Genomic DNA, 19,537 nt, shown 5'->3' on the forward strand with positions numbered 1-19,537 from the left:
AGAGGGATGTAAAAATATTGGAGTGTCCAGAGGAAGGCAACGAGGATGGTGAAGGGTCTGGAGGGCAAGTCTTATGAGGAGAGGCTGCAGTCCTTTGGTTTGTACAGCTGGATGTCAGGAAGAGGTTCTGTACTGAGAGGGTGGTCAGGCACTGGAACAGGCTCCCCAGGGAAGTGGTCACAGCACCGAGCTTGACTGAGTTCAAGAAGCATGTGGACAAAGCCCTCAGTCCCATGCTCTGACTTGGCTGGCCCTGTGTGGAGCCAGGAGTTGGATCTGATAATCTCTAAGAGTCCCTTCCAACGCAGGATATTCTGTGATTCTATGAAACTACAATGATGTCTCCTACATTAAGGTGATCCTCTGAGATCAGCTATCCCAGCTGCAGAACCAGAACTGAGCATCAATCTTCCAGAAATCTGGACTCAACCATGTTTGGTTTAGAGAGGAAGCCTCACTTGTTAAAAAGCAAGGGGAAAAGTTTTACTTTGAAACTCTGAAGGAGTTAGTTGAAATGTAGTCCACTGCAGACTTTAAAGTCACTTCACTGGCAACATAACCTCCCAACATATTGAAACCCAGCAGGAAGCACTGAATTAATACATATATGCTAACAAGCACTCCCACAACTATGAATGTTCAATCTAGTTTTTCCCTAGCTGACACTGTATCTCGTGGCTGCTACGTGATTTTAAAGCCTTGAGATGGGGAAGAAGTAGAGGGAAATGGCTGTAAATCAGGGAACCAGAGAAAAACAGAGGGAAACCTCTCCAGAGAAAGCCTAGAGCAGAGCACTACCCAGACAAAAGAAGGAAGGCTTCTTAACATCTGGAGCGGGATGGAGGAGGGAGAGAAGGGAGTTAATGTGAGCACCAGGGAAGTCTCTCTCTATACTCAAGTAATCATATGGCTACATTTCGACGACGTGTGAAAAACTTCCCAGCAATATATAAGATGTTGCTGCTTGTGTGCTGTGTATACAAAGAGATGCAAACAAAATGAGTTTTCAGAGAGTGGGTAATACTGGCTGACTGCACAGGATAAGTTATTATGTACCAACCGACTGCTGCAAAAAGGAACTTCTACACACCTTTGGGGTCTTACCCATATATCTTAATGTTCTGGACCATGACAAATGATTGGATAACAACTCTTACTCCCCTTGTCATCATCCATCTTCTTAGGAGGCTTATTTCTTCAAATCCTGATGATGAACCTCTGTAGTCACTTATCTGAGCAGTAAAAATTTATTGCCTTTACTAGAAAATGAAATTCTCCTCCAGAAGAACTGCAATGGACACAAAAGGGCAAACTTCCACCCTGGAGTATGTGGACAAATTATCTTTCTCCTCAGTGGGAACCACGTATATTTATCCCATGTCAGGATTTGGACCAACAGGTATCTCCTGTGTTAATAGGAATGCCTAATTTCCAATTAAATAAGCTTACAGATTGTAGAGAAGCAATAATACTAATACTGCTTTCACTGCTTGTATTTAGCAGGGTTGTCAAAGCAGAGTCTCCAAAATACTGACTGATTACATTTGGCTGCCTCCTACTACTGTCACTGGCAGGGAACAGACAGTCTGCAACAAACCAACCCACCAAGAGCCCAAAGATGATGATGCTATTTTGGAAAAACATTGAAGGAGTCAAGAAACAAGAGAACTGGGGAATAAAGTACTGCAGGGCTGATTTGGACAGGAGAGACTGCCATAGCTTGTGGACTTCAGGAGGAGCTGTATAAAAATATCCTGGCATAGCTGGGAGCAGCCCCTAAACTGCTAAAATGCAAAAAATGCAGACTAGCACTAATTCCACATCAGCACATACTTAAGTCCGACATGAATATCTCCAGCAGTTACTGGAACCTCCAGTCAAGACTGGAGTATGAAAAGAGCTGTAGGGCAGGAGTCTATAAACTCAGCTGAAAGAATCACAGAATCATAGGGGTTGGAAGGAACCTCAAAAGATCATCATGTCCAACCCCCCTGCCAAAGCAGGTTCCCTAGGATATCATACACACTGTTTGTGGGCTGAGGGGTAAGAGTTGGTACCCAAAGGGTGGTTGTTCCCAACACAGGGAGAGCCCAAACCAACACCAAAGGACAACTGAAGGAACTGAAAGTAAATCACTGAAGAAAATTCAAGTTCCTACTTTTGTCCCATCAATGATGAGAACGAGCAAATCTCAGCAAGTTGCCTGTGACCCTCGTAAGAAGCAGTACCAAGAGCAGCCTATCCAGAGTTCAGATCAAACTGCACTGTTAGCCATTAATTGGCTTGGCGTTAAAAACCTCTCTTCTGCCAGCTTCACAGGACAAGAAGGGTTGAAAGAACTGAAGGTGCCCAGAGTGACACCATAAATATTGATCACAGTGCTCGTTCCACTTCATTAGCCACGAAGCGAGCAATGGTCCTCAAGGGAGAGCGAAAGGCAGATCCAATTTTAATCAAACTGCCACACTAAAATGCAAACCTCATGGAATATTATTTTAATTATTGCTCTTTACTCAAGCCAATTGCAGCCAATTAAAAAAAAATTAAATTAAAAAAAATATTACGAGATGTTTCTATGTTTGTGGACAGAGCGCCAAAACCTTGGCTGCACCAGCAAGGTGCATCGACATTATGCCCTGAGTAACCATACTTGAGTGAGCTCCACAAGCAGCAAAAGCAGTTTTCCAGCCCAACACCGCGTCCTGGGCTCATTAGAAACACGGTTCATTAACCAGTGAAACCTCAGTGCTACCTTAGCTCTGGTGTTTCCAAGATACAAAGCAGTCACTGGCAAGGAAGGGGCCGTACAGACTTATTAGCTTATTCAGACTGACCTAAATACTACTGTACATAAATCCTAAACCATTTAACCTTCAAAAATATACGTCTGGGAATAGTGCCAGTGAATATTTGAAAGGGATTACAGGAAATGTATTAGTTGTCACTGAAAATGAAAATATGGATTTCAATTGAAGCTCAATATACATCTATATAAGGGGGAGCTTTTCCCCCCAAATCCATTCGTCTGGCAGCCACGCTGAACAATAGGAAAACTGTACAGCCAGCTCAGATGATGCAGGGCAAGCTGATATACTTTCAAAGCTACATTTTTATCTACTGAAATAAAACATTTTACTTTTTTATTTTTCTACTTTAATCAGAATATAACCTCATTAAATGACAGTGTGAGAAAAGAACGTATAAGCTAGAAAGAAAATATAAAAACTTTCTGAATAAATTAATGTTTATTGCTTTTAGACTTTGATATTCTGGTCTTTACTACTTAAATGCAGTTTAAATGTATTACTTGCCACGGCCTTTATGTTAAACCCAGTAAGTCTGCAATTTGCGATAAAATTCCTTATCTCTCTCTCCTTCTGAACCTACGCAAAGATCCAAGGTTAATTTGCAGATAATATTACTTCATGAAATAATTATCTTAGTCTATAGTACTTAAAATAGCTAAATTCAAGAGAGATATTTTTAAAAACGAAGCTGTCATGGCTGCAGGATGGAGGCTGCGGGCCCCCCCACCTCGCATCCCTCACACTGGAAGCGTTTTCAGTGGGATGCAGTGTCCAGACAGCCCAAGTCTGGTCCAGGGAGTCAGGACAGCGATGCTGCCTGCTGATGCACATGCCCAGGGCACAGACCTCCCTGCAGTGGAAAGGGATGGGGACCCAGCCCCATGCCACCTCACCCTTCAAGCCCTCAACACCGCCAGCAAGTCTGCTTGCCTTCCTCCTGTCAAGCCCAGCACTTACTGAAAAATGATTCTCTTGAGCCATTCTTTCTCATCCTGCTAATTTTTCCAAGCATCCCCCTATTAAACTATACAAATATATTCATTTAGTAAACATCCCATTAACCAGGTCAGTGTACAGTATTCACAACTTATTACAGAGCAGCACCGAATCAGTCACAGAAGCAATTATGCAATTGTAGAGCAGACAACTCACTTTAATCTTAATGTGGGGCTGGGGATGTCATGCCAACGCTCATTCACATGACTTTCCTTTCCAAGTATTGTACAGCATTTGTTTCACCCTCACTTACACAGTACTCCTATGTATTTTGATTTTTAAGCATTGCAGACTGTCAGAAAATACAAGCTCAGTTCTTCACCCTTCACATAGAAGATGTTTTTATTGAATTTAAGGGTATTTCTAAGCTGCTATTGCCTAGGGGCAAGGGGAGAAGCTGGGCTCGATATTTAGAATCAAGGCCTAAAGAAGCATTTTTCTCAAACAAACAAAAAAAAAAGAAATTAAAGAACTAAAGATCTTTCCAAAACTATATAAAATAGGTGGTTGTAGAGAAGGGAAATCACAAGGAAGATTATGGGATGCTATAAGATACAACAGGACCAAAAAATAGAAAGGAAAAGAAAAGAAAAGAAAAGTAGTGGCTTTTTAAATCACAGCTTTATTTGAAGGCATTTGTTTATTTAGGTGCCTTGGGAAAACAGGTTGCTATATAATATTAACAAACAAGAATATGCTCTGTCAACCACATGCAGTACCGCAGAGATTTTGAAGACCTAAATAAATAATGTATTAGAAAACCCAGCCTAGCCTGAAATAATGCAGACTCCTGTGATATAAATGAACAGCAGTAGTGGAATTATTTTCCTGGGACTTAAGTCGCATATAGCATTAAAAGTAAAGGCCTTAAGATACTTATCGATAGGCAAGAAACTGTTCTCTTTAGATCTATGCATGCCCAGGGAGCACTCTGCTAAATTTACAGTCTCGGAGAGTTTCCCAGAGAGTTACCAAATCAGTCAGCTTTATTTGAAAACACCACAAAAAGGAACTAAACACCCTCCTGGCTCTAGTCTCCTCTGACGCAGCACTACACGCACAACAGAACAGAGCCACGGAGTGACAGGGGTTGGAAGGGACCTCTGGAGATCATCTAATCTAGAAGCGGTGTCTGTAGGAGACTTGGGAAAACTGGTGAAACTGGGAGGGGGAGAAGATCACAGTATGTCAAATTTACCAGAATTTTGCACCTGCTAACAAGAAATGGCATTTGAACTTACAGGATCATCTTGGTTTCTCCAATGTGCTACATGCAGCCAAGGCCCATCTCCCACCTGCTTCAACCATGGAGAGCGCCATTTGGACAGAACTGCCCGAGGAGGGTCTGTCATTAAGCTCATGAGGACTTACCAGTCCTGCTGGCTCATTGTATTTTCCCTACGAAAAAGACCTGGTATTTTGTAACTCCTGCACATTTACCAGTAATAAATGGAAACAACCCCCAAACAAGGGGTAGATAAAATACTCTCATTTCTTCCAGAAAAGCCACTATTCAAACTACACCCATCTCCCACTGGATGTTGGGCCTAAATCCCCACAGACACCACAGGACCAAGCCAGAAATTAACTTTGTGGGATTGTTTTTCTCCCCTCAGTGACAAGAAAGGGAAAAGTACTGCCTGCTGCCTGCCAAGCCAGTCCACACAGACACATTGACCCCACGTTGCTGCTTCTCTTTTCTCTTTCTGGCTTGATAACAGCCAGGTCATTGGCAGCAACAACACCAGGCAATGGATGGCAAAATGCAGTCCCCAGCTGCCAGGAAGGGACCGAACAAATTCAGCCCTTACAGTCCCACATCTCCATAGGAGTTTTTAAACAATGCCTCCATTTGAAGAGCAATGGTAAAAGGATACACTAAAGCATACAGTATGGGAAGACCAGGCTTCAAAACTGGAAGATGCACCCCAACAGTACAGAATGATTGAGTTTCTTTAGAAACTCCGTCTCATATCCAGGTTCTCTCTCGAAAAGCTTTGCTCTGACATTTGCAAACTGCCTAAAGATAAAAACTGAGCAGCCTGTTTATTTAAAAAGGAACTATGAAATATCTTATCCTGTTACTTGCTTAACTCTTCTAAACAAAGGCAGTACATAATTTGAGACAATTACAGACGTGCTTCATACAGACAGAAAGAAAAACACCGAACAATGGAATTTTAAATTGTTCTCAATCTCCTCAAAGAGCTAATCTTTCTCGATTCACTAATTCACATTCACTCCAGCGCTTCACAAAAGCTACCTTTTATTAAATATGAGATTCAATTCACAGATAAACAAATGCGATAATGTAATCTACACTTAAAATAATAGCTTGTCTTCAAAGTTTTGGGTGAATTAGGAGTTTTCCCTTCTCTGTGGCTGTTCTTAGCATTATTTCTTGTCACAACTTCAGAGCTCAAGTCCTGTAATCAAGGCCCACTCAACTCGTGCTTCCACACAAGCCAGGATCCCGGAGAGGACTGAAGCCTTCCTGCAGAGAGCACCAAGTCAGTGGGACACCCGCTGAGAGAAGGATGTTAAAGAGCACGGAGGAGCCGCATTCCTTGGCCATTCTCCCTGCTCTGCAATTTCTCTCCCATTATTATTTCTTTCCATTATGACCACCTGACTAATCGCAAATTGCTGCCTAATGAAGAGTACTGGCATTACAATACTTAATTAGAATTAAGAGGAAGATTTACTTCAAAAACCTGACAGACCACTACACTCCAGCGCCAATCTCAGCAGTGCAGAACTAGCCCAAAGTTTCCACGTCCTGAATTCTTAATTAAAAGTTTGTCAAAACTTCTGATTTTAAGGGGGAGCCTTCCCCTCCAGCAGCCATTAACCTCAAAACAAGCAGCTAAATTGTTTTTAATCAGCCTTACTTCATAAACAGCTTGATAAAAAGAAACTCAAAGAGAGTGCAACACTTATCTTTAATTTCCACTCAACCGCATTCAGAACCCCAGCACAAAGGTGGCTCTTGCAATCGTTCCTGTCCAGCCCGCAACGTGCGGCACTGAAGGAATTTCAGCTACAGAAAAAGCCTTCTGTAGGGCCACCCAGCAGGAAAGGATTAAATTACACAAGAAAGCCCTTCTTTCTTTCCTCCACTAAAAGGGCTGTGGTCAGAGATCAATGCGAGAAGCTGTGTCTTGAAGCCAGACTCGAATTATTCCCTTACAGAAACCTCAGGAGAACCTTGCCGCTGACCCCCAGAGCACGGCACACAGCCAGACCTCAGGAGAAGCTTCTTCACCTTGTCTGAGGCACAGGCAGTAGAAAGATCTCATGCATGGCTGCAGGCTGCTCCCAGCCTTTTCTTCTTCCCTGACTTCTCCACATCCCTCCTCTCGTCCCCCCACATCCCAAACCCTCCCACAGACCGAGATGGAGGGAAGCCCCCAGCCCCACATGCCACCAGTTATTACAGATATTCCATTACCAGGTTTCAGTCTCCCGCCCTGGTTCTAAAGAAAGAACCAGGTTTAGTTTATTTATTTTCACTAGGTAACGTTAAAGAAATTCCCAGATACCACCTCATTCAGAACTTAACTGGCTTATCCTGAAGCATTTTTGATTCTGAGAGTTGTACCGTACGAGCTGGATTCCAGCCCACAAAATCTCACACACAGAATGCAACAAAATGCAGCCAGTTGTTTCAGTACCCTAATGATCCTTCAAAGCTTTTATGCTTCTCTTGGAAAAAAAAAAAGTCTTGGCTAAAATATTTTTGAACTGAGAACTGGGCAATTGTTTATGTATTAAGAATTTGAAAAATATCAAACACATCTAAACTGTTTTCTGGCTTGTTTTAGCCTGGCACCCTAAGGAAACGTGCTGTTCATCCATCTGCTGAACACCAGAAAGTTTTGAAACCATTTCTTAATGCAAATGACATTTACCAGAGGGGCTGGTCCCTTCAAGGTTCAAATACCTACTTGAAGTAGCAGCTGTGTGCTGGAGAAAGCCACAATCCATTGCCACCTTTGAGGGCAAGCAATCCCTCTGCCGTGCCCGATGGCAGGACGTGGCTGGTCAAATACCCAAAGGGGACAAATGCTACAAGTATGTAGAACGTGAAACTTTGCTCGTTTGTTGGGTGAGTTTTTTGTGGTGTTCTGGGTTTTTTTTTTTTTAAAGTATTCTGAGAATATTTCTGCAGTCTGTCACTTGTCTCTTCAATGTAAAGAGTTCAGCAGGACTGCTTAAATGAAAGGCTGACGCCTGCACCTCCAGTGATGGGCTTTCTGGCAATTTAGTTATAGGATCCTTCTGAAAAGTTGCATGAATGGTGTCAGCTATACATGCTGGGATACCTCGTTGAAGAGAAAAAGCTTAAGGATCCAGAAAGCTTCGAATTTGTCTGTCCCAAGGGGGTGTTATGGGCAGGAAACTAAAGCCTGAGGAAGTTTTGAGGTCGTAACTGAGTAAAGAGGCTCAAAAAGCACCTTATCAATACTTGGAGAAAGCACCACTGATGTGAACACTGTGAACAGACACCACATGTTTTCAGAGAGCCCCTTTATATGCATCAAAACCAGCAAGGGTGGGACTGAAGTGCAAAATGCCTTACAGACTCTTCTTGGGATGAGGAGGATAAAAGGTGTCGTAGAATATCCCCACTTCTCTACATTCCTTAAGATTTTGTGCCTGGTGCTGTGTGTTAGAGACATAATGTCAACGTTACTAAATCATATACAAGGAGTGAGGAAAGTATCTAGGGACGTTAGACACTGCCTTCACTAGTAGAAAAGCAGTGAAATCCTTAACTGCTATTGGAACCGGTTCAGTCCCAAAAAACACAACCCTTAAGGATGAGATTCAGCCTCACTGCCACATCTTCCACCCTCTGGCAACTTCAGCCATCTCTGGGTCACAGATCCAGGATCCTTAATAAGACTTCTCAAATCAACTCTTTTAGCCTCCCTCCCCTTGCATCCACAAACAGTAATCTTCATGTGGATTTTAGTACCCGTCATCTACCTACTACCAACCTTTCAAATACAGTTCAAGAAGGATCCCGTCTAGCTCACACGTCCCCGTTGTCAGACCAGTGTTCCCTAGGAAATACAGCAACTCACTAAAAATGAACTCAAAATGTAGGTAAAGTTGTGCTTACATTGAAGAAAACAGCCAATCGGGTATTATAGGCTGTATGCTCCATTTCACTGAGAAAACAGGAATTGCTTTTGGCACTTATAGGTATTTTTCTTGTTTCTTACTGAAACAATCTGAGACTTCTGCCTACAATATGTTGTGAGGAAGAAAACAAATAAATCCATTCTAAGATTTCTTTTCCAGACTTAAAAAGTTAACTATAAACACTTTTGTAGTTAAAAAAAATACATTACAGGAACCTTATTTCAGTCTCATAACTGAGCAATTATCAAGCACCAAACTCCATAAAGATTCCCTAGACATTAAACAGTTTATAACTAATTAGTTTAGAAGTATGCATTTGCATTAGCCTCCTATACAAATATTAATCCTTCCCTATGGTTTCTTCAAACCTCTTGTGCCAACATCACAGACCTACAGGTCACTCACACACACCATGCTCTTTAGGTAACCTTTATCACAAACGCAGAGCAACTTATGTCAAACTCATCCCATAACATTTAAAACATAAAAGGGCAATACAGATCTTGCCATAATAAATTATGTTGGGTTTTTTTTTTCTTAATGTAATAATTCCCATTTCTGAAAGGGCTACCTTGAACCTTTGTTCCTAATCTACAGGTGTTTGAAACTCAGATTCATGTTTTTTGAAAATCAGCCCCTACTGCTCCCTCTCACTAATGTAAGTGGGAGCTGGGTCTTTGAAAGGCCATCTCCTCTTTGCTGAGGCAGCCATAGGGAAGAAATGGCCTTTGCCCTCACCATTTTAACGCTGCTCTGAAGTCTTGAAAAACATCTTTTGGAGACATTAAGTACCAAAAAGGAGCACTAGATGCTATAAAAAGAAAGGGAAAAAAAAAAAAAAAGAAAAAAAATCAAGAGTTTTGCATGGAAATTTCATTTGAGGGCATCCTGCACTGACCACAAGCTCACAACGAGCCCAGCTGGCAGGGGAGAAAAATGTTTTCACAGGTAGCTGTAATACCTTACACTGACAAGCACAGAGAGGATGAAAGCTGGCTATATCCCTAATCAACTCCACTGGTACCTGCCTGCCAACGACAGACTCACAGCACCACTGGATACCCATTACAGCTGCCTTCTGGATGACTGACACAAATCACACCACCAGCATCTCAAAAAGCACAGTCACTGTTCAAGCTGGAAAACCCGCAACAGGTTTGCATGGAAAGATTGAAAAAAACTAATCAAAAGTAGGTTTGGGTTGTTTCTCTAGATGCAAACCCACCACCCTCCAGCTTTCCACCAGCAAGCACTTCAGCCTGTATTTTAATGCAATATGCCTGATTCAAAGACACTGGTACTTACACAAATGCAGGTAGTACAAGAATTGTGTATAGACTTTTGAGTTTCTATCTTCCTTGGCCATATGTTTGCTATGGTCTTGAATTAATTAAATCTGTTAAAGTGAAACTAAGCAAAGAAAGCTCTTACTTTTTAGGAACTTATCCTAAAATTAACCTAAAGCTGATCTTTCTTGTGCAGACATCATCTGCAGGAGAGGATGCAAGGGCAGCAAAATTCACTGCGATTCATGATGACGTCCATCCTCAAATGGTCAATACACCAGTCATAGAGCAGGTCACAATCTGCTTTTTGTCTTTTTAAATGTTGCCAGCAAGAGACATCAAATATTTGGCCTGGTGAGGTAACGTCTGATGGAGGTAACTACACCCACTCCACCTGGCTCATGAACAGCCAGCCTGCTCAAAGAGCACATCAATCTTTATGACTACAAAAAGCAAATGGGTCTCAAATCCATTGAACAAAGCACACACCATTCTTCAGGATCCCTGGAACACTCCTCATCAGCCGTGCTATGACACTGCAATATGCTCCTTCCTCCACAGCTGCAAAAGGAGAAGTATGGATCCTATTAACCACTGGAAGGCTCTGCACGTTGCCTTCAAGGGTTGGTGTGTTGAGTAGTCATTAAAACACTCTGGTTTGGGATCATCAGCTCCAATGACTGGGTACAGTGAGGTACAGGACAAGTAATGTGCAGAGCAGTGCAGAAGGCTGAGCCCCACGACAGTAACTGCATGTGCAGGTGTGGAAGAGCTGGTGCCTGTTTCATTTTATGGATTGTACACACAAGTGGGTGAAGCAACTGGGTAACTTCACCTTTCCCTACAAAGTAATTCCCAATCTCACAGCTGTAAAGTTGTCTCCCCTCCAGTTTGCGTTTAGATGACTAATCCACAACGTACACGTGGATTAGTCACCTCAGGCAACACCCCCATCAAGTGTGCCCAGCTAGCGCTGATGAATTTGACCAAAGCAGCATAGAAGCCTGTCTGCAAGAAGCCAAGACACACCAGTTCCTAATGCACTGACAGAGCTGTTTAGCTATACACCCTTCTCTCATCTACTGCATCCCACTATAAGCTCACTCTCTGCCCACCCATCAGTGTCAAAGCCCGCATGGGTCCGTTCTCCGTACAGGCAGATCGGGGAAAGAGCATCAGTGAAGAATAATTGATTTCTGCTACTCCAAGTATTAAGGTCAGGTTACAGACAGGTGTGTTTCCATGTTACCTTGAAAACGAACATTTTCATTTTACAAACAGAACTGCTTCTTTTGGTTTCTGAAAGTTTCAGTTTGTAAAATGAAGAACACAACCGAAGCTTGTGCGACTCTTGCAGGAGAAGCAAGAGCTACAGACACAGTGTTGCTGCGACACGGAGTGTCAATGGAGATTTAAGATTTATTCTGGTATGTCAGAAAGAACTTATTTAAAACTTACTTTCCATAAATCAAGAACAGTAAATCTTTTCTCTGAGAAATTAAACAGACTCTGCAAATTAATTCTCTATCAGTAATCTATTACAAGATGAAAAATCAAGACTTAGGGACCACAGGGCACGTCATGCTCCAAATGGAGGTACAGGCAGGTAACTGAGCGCACTGTTATTAATATTCTACCCCCAAAGAGTCTTCAGCTTCCCTAAGTGCAGGGCTTCTCTGTCGAGCTCTGGCAGAACATAATACTGGATCTTAAAATAACACTGCTTTGATTACCCTACTTCCCTTACTCTTCGCTTGAATTCCAACAGGATTTCAGTGTCTGCTCTGTCAATAGAGCTGTGTGAATAATGGATTTCTGTTTGGGCACTGAACCAAAAAAAAAGTAAAAAGGAGAAAAAAAACCCTCCATAACTGTTTTAAGCAGACAAAAGAGAGATTGGGGGAGAATTTAGGAAAAGAGTCATTTCAAGATACGGGAAAATGTTTGTTTAATCTAAAAGGAGTATTTTATTTTATATTAATACCCTCTTTTAGAAATATTTTGATTTTTTAATTTTGTTACAGACTTGGTCCAGTTCATTTACAAAAAACCCCAAACAAACAGTAAACATTTAATCTAAAAGAAAACAAGCTGAAAGAAAACATTGTGACTCTCTGAAATACTGTTCTCCAGTTTTACAAATAAAAGTGTCGAATGGAACAGAAATTGGGGAATAGATGTATTTCTCCCAAAACATGTACTTTTTCACTGAACTTACGAGCACTTGAAAAACAAATCCCTCTTGTCTTCTTGGCAAGTGTCCATTCTAGATACCGAGTGCCTAGAACCAGAGAGATTGCATGGAAAAATAAAATGAAGCTGTTGCACTGCCAGAACAGCAGCAGAAGCAGCAGTCTAAAGGTTTTCTGCTCAAAAGCAAAAGTAGTAACAGCCCTAAAAGTTTGGTGAAGACCCTTATTTATGTCTTTTTTCTATTCTCTACCCCCTGCAAATACACCCTGGGGTTTTGGGGGGAGTTGTGGGGCTTTTTTTTTATAATACCAGGTAAAGAAGAAAAAAGAGAGATTTAATCATCTGGTATAGCACCGCTGAGATGAGATTGACTGATATTTCTTCTGCTCCACAATAATTTATATCCCTGACCGAGCGGTCGTACAGCCCCATGTCCAGCAGTCCTGGGGCTCAACACGCCCAGGCTGAGGCGATGGGTGCTGCCCCCAGCTCAGACAACTCCTGCAGCTCAGAGCCAGCAGCTTAATCCTCTGAGAATACTTAAAGAAAACACACTGCCACCGTGACAGCTGTGACAGTAGGATCCCAGTGTGTTTTATTTCTCAGCTACCGCCTTGGCAGGGTGGTTTGTCCCTTGCAGGCAGGAGTCCCAGGACCTGCCAGATATTATTCATTTATCAGATACGGCTGGAGCAGGTGCACAGAAGCCTCTGAGGTGCCTGGGAGCACCTAGGTGAGGCAGAAGCTGCCGAAGAAGATGGGTTTGTGACAGGTCCCAGTAACAGTCATTTTGGGTGCTGCGGATGAGCAACAGTGCTGCTGTTCTGGGGCACCTTCAGCACCAGGACCTCGCTCCTCTGGGTTGGGCACCTGCATCTCCCTATCACTGCATCAACAGTGCAGAAAGAGGGAACCAACAGATCACTCGGTGCTGCTATAAATACTGTCCTCACAAAGGAAGGCAACCCCATAGTTTTAATTCAAAGTAGCCCTCATAGCCAAGCTGATGGTATAGAAAGGAATGGCAAGCACTCAGCGCCTCTGGAGTCATGACTGGATTATTAACTATGAATAGAGCAAAACCACATTACCTCTGCATTAAACATTGTTGCCAATCTAATAATTTCCAATTAAAACTAGGAAGGGTATAAATTATCTCGTATTTTTTTTAATATTTAGACACTCTGCTGTTCACTATCACAGAGGAATCATCTCTGTCACTAATAGTTCTTCTGGTAGGAATCAGAACAAGCAGAAGCAAATTAATAAATGATGACATGGGAATTACAACAAAACAGACTGACGACTGGCGGGTATGATTCTGAATAACAACATTTTACAATCTATTCAGAAGCATTGCTAATAGGTGAGATTTAGTTTACAGTACTGTCAGAAACATTTACAAGATGCCTAGAAAATGAATTGTTGCTTTAATGACTCATACTTGTTATTTCATGAATTTATTGTCCTAGTTCCTCTTACATATGTTCTCAGTGCACCCAGGCTGCACTTCTCATCACAATGAGCACAATGAGCTATGGGAGTATAACGTGCATTTCTAAAAACCATGGTTTGGTTCAACATTTGTCTCCTTATCTATTTTTTTATTATTAATACAACTTAATAGATACAGAAAATAACAAGAAAAAGGGGCCTCAAATTCTTCCATCAGACTGAACCCAACAACATTTACATGTTAAATCCAGTTGTCTTAGTGTCTAAATCAAAAGGTTGGGAAGCCACCTATGAAGGTACACTAACTCTTCTTCTGACCAAACTTTTACCTGTCGGCCCTGAGCCAAGTCCTGCCACCTAACGTCACCTGCAATGCTACAACATTGAACTCTCCTTGCCATACTCCAAGTACCTGCACCTATCGCGGAAGCACAAGGAGCAGAGCACACAAAATGTTATTTTGGTCACTGTCTTCAAAAAATGAAATTAAATTCATTTTTCTTACTGTCCAATTGCATTTTGAAACAAGAACTTGTTTGACCATCTTTGCAGTTTTGTATCTACTGAGCAGCAACATTTAAGGGGTGCAAGTAAACTAGAAAGTTGGCAGAGAGTAACTTTCATCTGGTCAAGGCACAGTCATGTTTGCCAGTTCTAACCAAGACTGCCCAAATTCAAGTGTCATGCACTTGCAAATATCTGATCGACACTACGTTACAAGCACTGAATTCCTTCTCATCCTTTTCCAGGGGCTGCAGGGGCATCTTTCTCTCTGGCACCTGGGGTGCCTTCTCCCCACTCTTTCCCTGGCCTTGGTGCCTGCACAGCTCCTTACAGCTCACTCCCTTCTCCAGTGGCAAAAAGCAGCTGCTTGTGGTTTTTTTTTTCTCCTAGATGTGATTCCCAGAGGCACTGTGACCATCGCTGATGGACTCAGCCTTGGTCCACAATGACCCTGGCCTTGAGGCAGCTGGTGTTTGCTCTGTGGGGCCTTCAGAGAGCTTCTCACTGCTTCTTATAGCAGCCACCCCTGCAGCCCCCCTTCTCCATCAGAACCCAGCCACACAAAACTACAACAGCAACCTAAAACAACAACTCTGAGAAAAATCACAAAGAATTCTTGGGTTATCTATGAATATAAAAAAAAGTTTTCAAACAAATTCCTTCATCTGAATTCTATCGATCCATGTACCCAATGAGGCAGTTACATAATGCAATTTGTAGTATCACCATCCATTTTCCTCTAATATTCCTTCACAAAATTCCTCAAAAGGATCCAACTGCCCTTTACTAGCTAAATAAAAACCACTTTGCTGCAAAATTTTGTTTGGAAGACGCACACAACATGAGTCTTTCCTCATTCTATGCATTACCTCATTGCATTTCTACACATTATTTAGTTTTGTTTGATTTATTACACTCCTGTCTTCTGAAGCAATGGAAAAGGCACACTCAAGGGATATGGACCAGACACTCAGAGCTTCTCACAAGCACCATATGCATGTTCAGTAACTTATTAACAGGGATTGGAGACAGTACTCCACACACCCTGTGGAGGCCCCTTCATTATGCACCCCCTACATTAACCTATGTAAGAAACTAAAAGGTCACTTCTGCACCTCTAGACTGACCACAGGCTCACTGAAATTCTCCTTATAGAGAGATACTGCTTTGACAGGGATGTCTTCAGAAAAATACTGCCCATATGTGACCAGCAGTGCTTTGTCACCTTGGTCAATACTACTCCCTGCTCAACTCCAGACTGGTTCCTCCCAACCCCCTCTCACAGCACAGACTGGCACCATGAGTGCGCAAGAGACATGGCATGGGAGAAAGACACTGGGGACACCAGCAGTGGGACAAGAAGTGCTAATGCCTTGTTAACTTCACCCACTGTCTATCAACATGTATCAAAGTAAACCTTTGTTCAGGCCAACAGGATCCCACTAGCTCTGCCATGGGGGAGAGGACTGCAAAACATGGCCAGTTCCCCTCCACTGCACCCAGTGTCATTAAAGCTCATTTTGGGCAAACCTAAAAACACTTTCCTCATGAAAATGGCCCCAGGTCTCTGAGCCATGGAGAGCAGTATGCAGCAGCCCAGCATTACACAGCACAGCCCGGGCTCACAAAGGACATGGGTTAAGCCACTCTGTGGATGGAGGGAGAGAAGACCAAGAAGCCACGATGCTGAGGTCTTCCATAGCATTGCCAGCAAACGGGACTGATAGATCAGCTACTTCTAAAGAGAAGCAAGATAACACATTGCAGCAAAGGAGGAGAGCACCATGCCAAAAAGTCTGGCATTTACATGAAAATGAAGACATCCTGCAGGCAGGGATACAGGGAAGACCCTAAGTCCCCTCATCACCATACTCCAGGCCCAGAGGAACTGTTGTTAAGATGATACATTGGGTTTTTTTCATTTAAAGGGGTAAAAAAATTATTTCATCCATTTTGGCATTCACTGAGACTAGTGAGCAACAATGCCAGGCACAGAGGACAGAATGACTGGATAAAAGACTGGATTCTGGGATAACAGCGCTGAATTCTACAGAAGGTGCTTAAGTAAATGAAAATGCCAGCACACAATGCTGCTGCACTAAACGCTTTCAGCGGGGCAGCTCCTCAGGCAGACTTTTGAACCACATAATGCTATGCACCAGTGTAAGCTCTGCACTGTTCTACCTGTAATTGATACGTCTCTCAGCTTCACACGACTCCCTACTGGCTTCCCACTACTAACCAACGATTCCAGGCAAAACACTTTGTGCAACTCTGCTGCTTACTCCAGCTTTTACCAGAGAAAATAGTGCACTTACTGAAATGAGAATCCAGTTAAGGGAACATTACAGAAGGGGGGAAAAAAAAGGTTGGAAACAAAGCAACTAGTATTAGTGGATTGACAGAAGAAGAAATAAACTGACTCTTTTTTCCAGATGTAAGTACTCCTCCAGTCCTATCCTACTGAATCAAAAACTCACTAGTTTGAAACTTTCTATTTAACAAAGTGCTTCTAATCTGCCAAGGGATCTGGGTGTTCCCTTGCAAAACCTGCTCAGTTAGAACAGTGATCACACCTAGTGCTGATGTTTCCCTTGGGGTGGTGGGACAGGAAGAACATCCTAACTATTTTGTGGGCGTTTTTTTGTAACTAGAACATGCACAGGGTAATTGAAGTGAAAAAGGGCACTGTGAAACTTCCAGTATCTCGTTGAACCATTAAGTGAAGAAGAGACACTTGAAAGGCATGGCTTCTTAAGGATCATAGCCACCGAGTACAGTTGGATCGGAGATCAATGAGCATCTGCCATGTTAGATGCTTTCCTTCCCAGTTGCAAGACAGAGCACAGAAATAGATGTTGGCATGGTTTTACCAGCATAAAGTAGCAGTACAAGGCTCCATCTGCAGACATCGCTGCAGGACCAGACCTACAGTTATGACCACACATCAGAAGAGACCACTCAGACAAAATTCAGACAGCTCTTTGCTGTCTGTTATATTCCATGTCAATTTATACCAGTTGAAGATCACTCTTTTGCCCCGTTTCACAAGCTTACAAGAAAACCACATAGATTTCAAACATATTTCAGAAGAATCTGTGCTCTTCAGACAAAGCAGCCATCATTTTACTCTGTCAGATTCTAATGCCTCGTAAATGACACACTATTTTTAACCACTTGCCAATTAACCCCTCTTGTTACCGACTTGAAATTGTTTCCTGCCATCAGCCTGTCTCGGCACCTCGTACAAGAATGCTTCTTTTCAGATATATTCTTTTTCACATATCATGCTCTCAAGTTCCACAATTTTGCCACTTTTGAGATGATAGCACAATCTCCCTGCGACTAAGGACTGCAAAATCATGCTCCATATAATTGAAACTAAAGATGTGACAACAGTGACCTTATCAAGAAATGAAACTTTTGGCTCAGGTTCAAACCCTGCACAAGAAATAAGCTCTTGCTGGTTGTTTGTAAGCATCATATAAAAATGTACTTATTCATTATTAACAACTTGCAAACTGAACACACTGCAGGTCTCAAACTGCTGCCAAGTAAAGTATTGTTTAATACAATCATTTCATTTACATCTAATGCTCATATTAATTTTGGTGGCACAAGCCAGCATCTCTTATCAGGATTGTAAGAGATAAACATCCTCAGAATTGTAGTGAGATGAACACTCAGACTGCATGCTAAAAAACTGAGGATAGGAGAAATGCTGGGAGCCAGATTCATTTTGGGAATGCCCATACTGCAGCTGGCCTCAGTGACAGCCCTACTTTAGTGCAAGATGTGCTGGGGAAATAAAACAAGGATTCTAGTGAGAAACAGGCCATTGGTATCCCGCTTTTGTTGTGATGAGGACAGCAGCGACAACACATCACCTGCACTGGTGAGCCACCTCCTTTAGGATAAAGTAGAAAGGAAGGCTCCAAGCAAAATCCCAGGTGCTATCAGCACTAGGCTTTTGTGAGCATCACAGTCAACTCAAAACTCATAAAGTTTCATAAAAACTGAGTAAGGACCTACTGCAAATAATCACATTTTCTCTGGAGCAGAACACCATTGTAGGAGGAGGCACAAAAAAACATGGGGCTTTGAAGACTGTTACGCACCTTTCCTGTTCTTGCATACGACCTTCTGCATGCGGTTTCCAGGTCCACATCTCCCATGGTCAGTCACACATACCCCTTCTGCAACGATCCACTCGTAACACACCGGGTCTTCGCAAGGAATCGACTCTATTAAGTGCGGGCAACCTGCTAGGGTGCCTACGGGTTCTACGATCACTTCCCTCTGTCTCATTCTAAAGCCTGGAAAGAGAGAAACTGAATCAACTTGACAACTGCAAAAATATTTATGCCAATAAAACAAGAGGACTACGTAGGGCATCTGGAAGTGAGGGATAGAAAGACAAACAAGAGCACGATGCTTACAGACAGAATTGAGTGGGACCAAATGTGGCTGTATGTGCCCACAGCCCTGGGATGCAAAATTCTAACAGTCTGTACAAAAATTACAACAATCCACATTTTTCCCCATTTCTTTTTCATCAACATTAGATAAAAAAGCACGTGTCCAAGTATAGGACTTCGCCACTGATGCATACATTAATGTAATAACAACATTAAGATAAAAAGAGAGAAACAGTCAAGGAGTTGAAGATATAAAGGACATCTATATTCTGCCTGGGAATCCACTAATGAAAAGACTTGTTTTGAGATACAGCAGAGCAGTTTACTAAGAAATTAGCATTCTCCCTTATGAAGGTGTAAGGATTTCTGATACATAATGCATATCAAACCTCTTTGAAAATGACATCCTATTAAAGTGGAAGATTCAAATGTAAAGTGGAAGAAAAAGGTTACAGAAATAATGAAAGAATTGATTACATAATCTACCTCCTTCTGAATAAAACCAAAAGTCATGTTGCCATATAAAATGCAGAACTAATACACAAGTCTCTTTCAGCGTGTTTTGTTATGGAAATGACACAAAATGTTAAGAAAGGAAGGAAAAAAAATCTGTGGTGGTCTTTCCCAGAGCAGTCTCAAGCAAGGGGCAATTACACAGCATCATTAGAGGCCATATGGAAATGCCTCGGCCATAAAAGAGGAGAGAAAACGCAGAATAAAACATTCC

General features: G+C 42.2%; 1 protein-coding gene across 1 annotated transcript in view; it reads right to left on the minus strand.

The window, feature by feature from the left end:
- The window catches only part of THSD7B (thrombospondin type 1 domain containing 7B), a gene marked incomplete at both ends in the record, with an annotated part of 263,012 nt that overhangs the window by 159,906 nt on the left and 83,569 nt on the right, over positions 1–19,537 (minus strand). The window contains one exon of the mRNA XM_084264455.1: positions 18,511–18,708. Within this exon, the coding sequence (XP_084120581.1) occupies positions 18,511–18,708 (198 nt within the window). The remainder of the gene's footprint in view (positions 1–18,510; positions 18,709–19,537) is intronic.

The sequence above is a fragment of the Gallinula chloropus genome (genome assembly GCF_964237585.1).
Source record: "Gallinula chloropus genome assembly, chromosome: 5".
NCBI lineage: Eukaryota > Metazoa > Chordata > Aves > Gruiformes > Rallidae > Gallinula > Gallinula chloropus.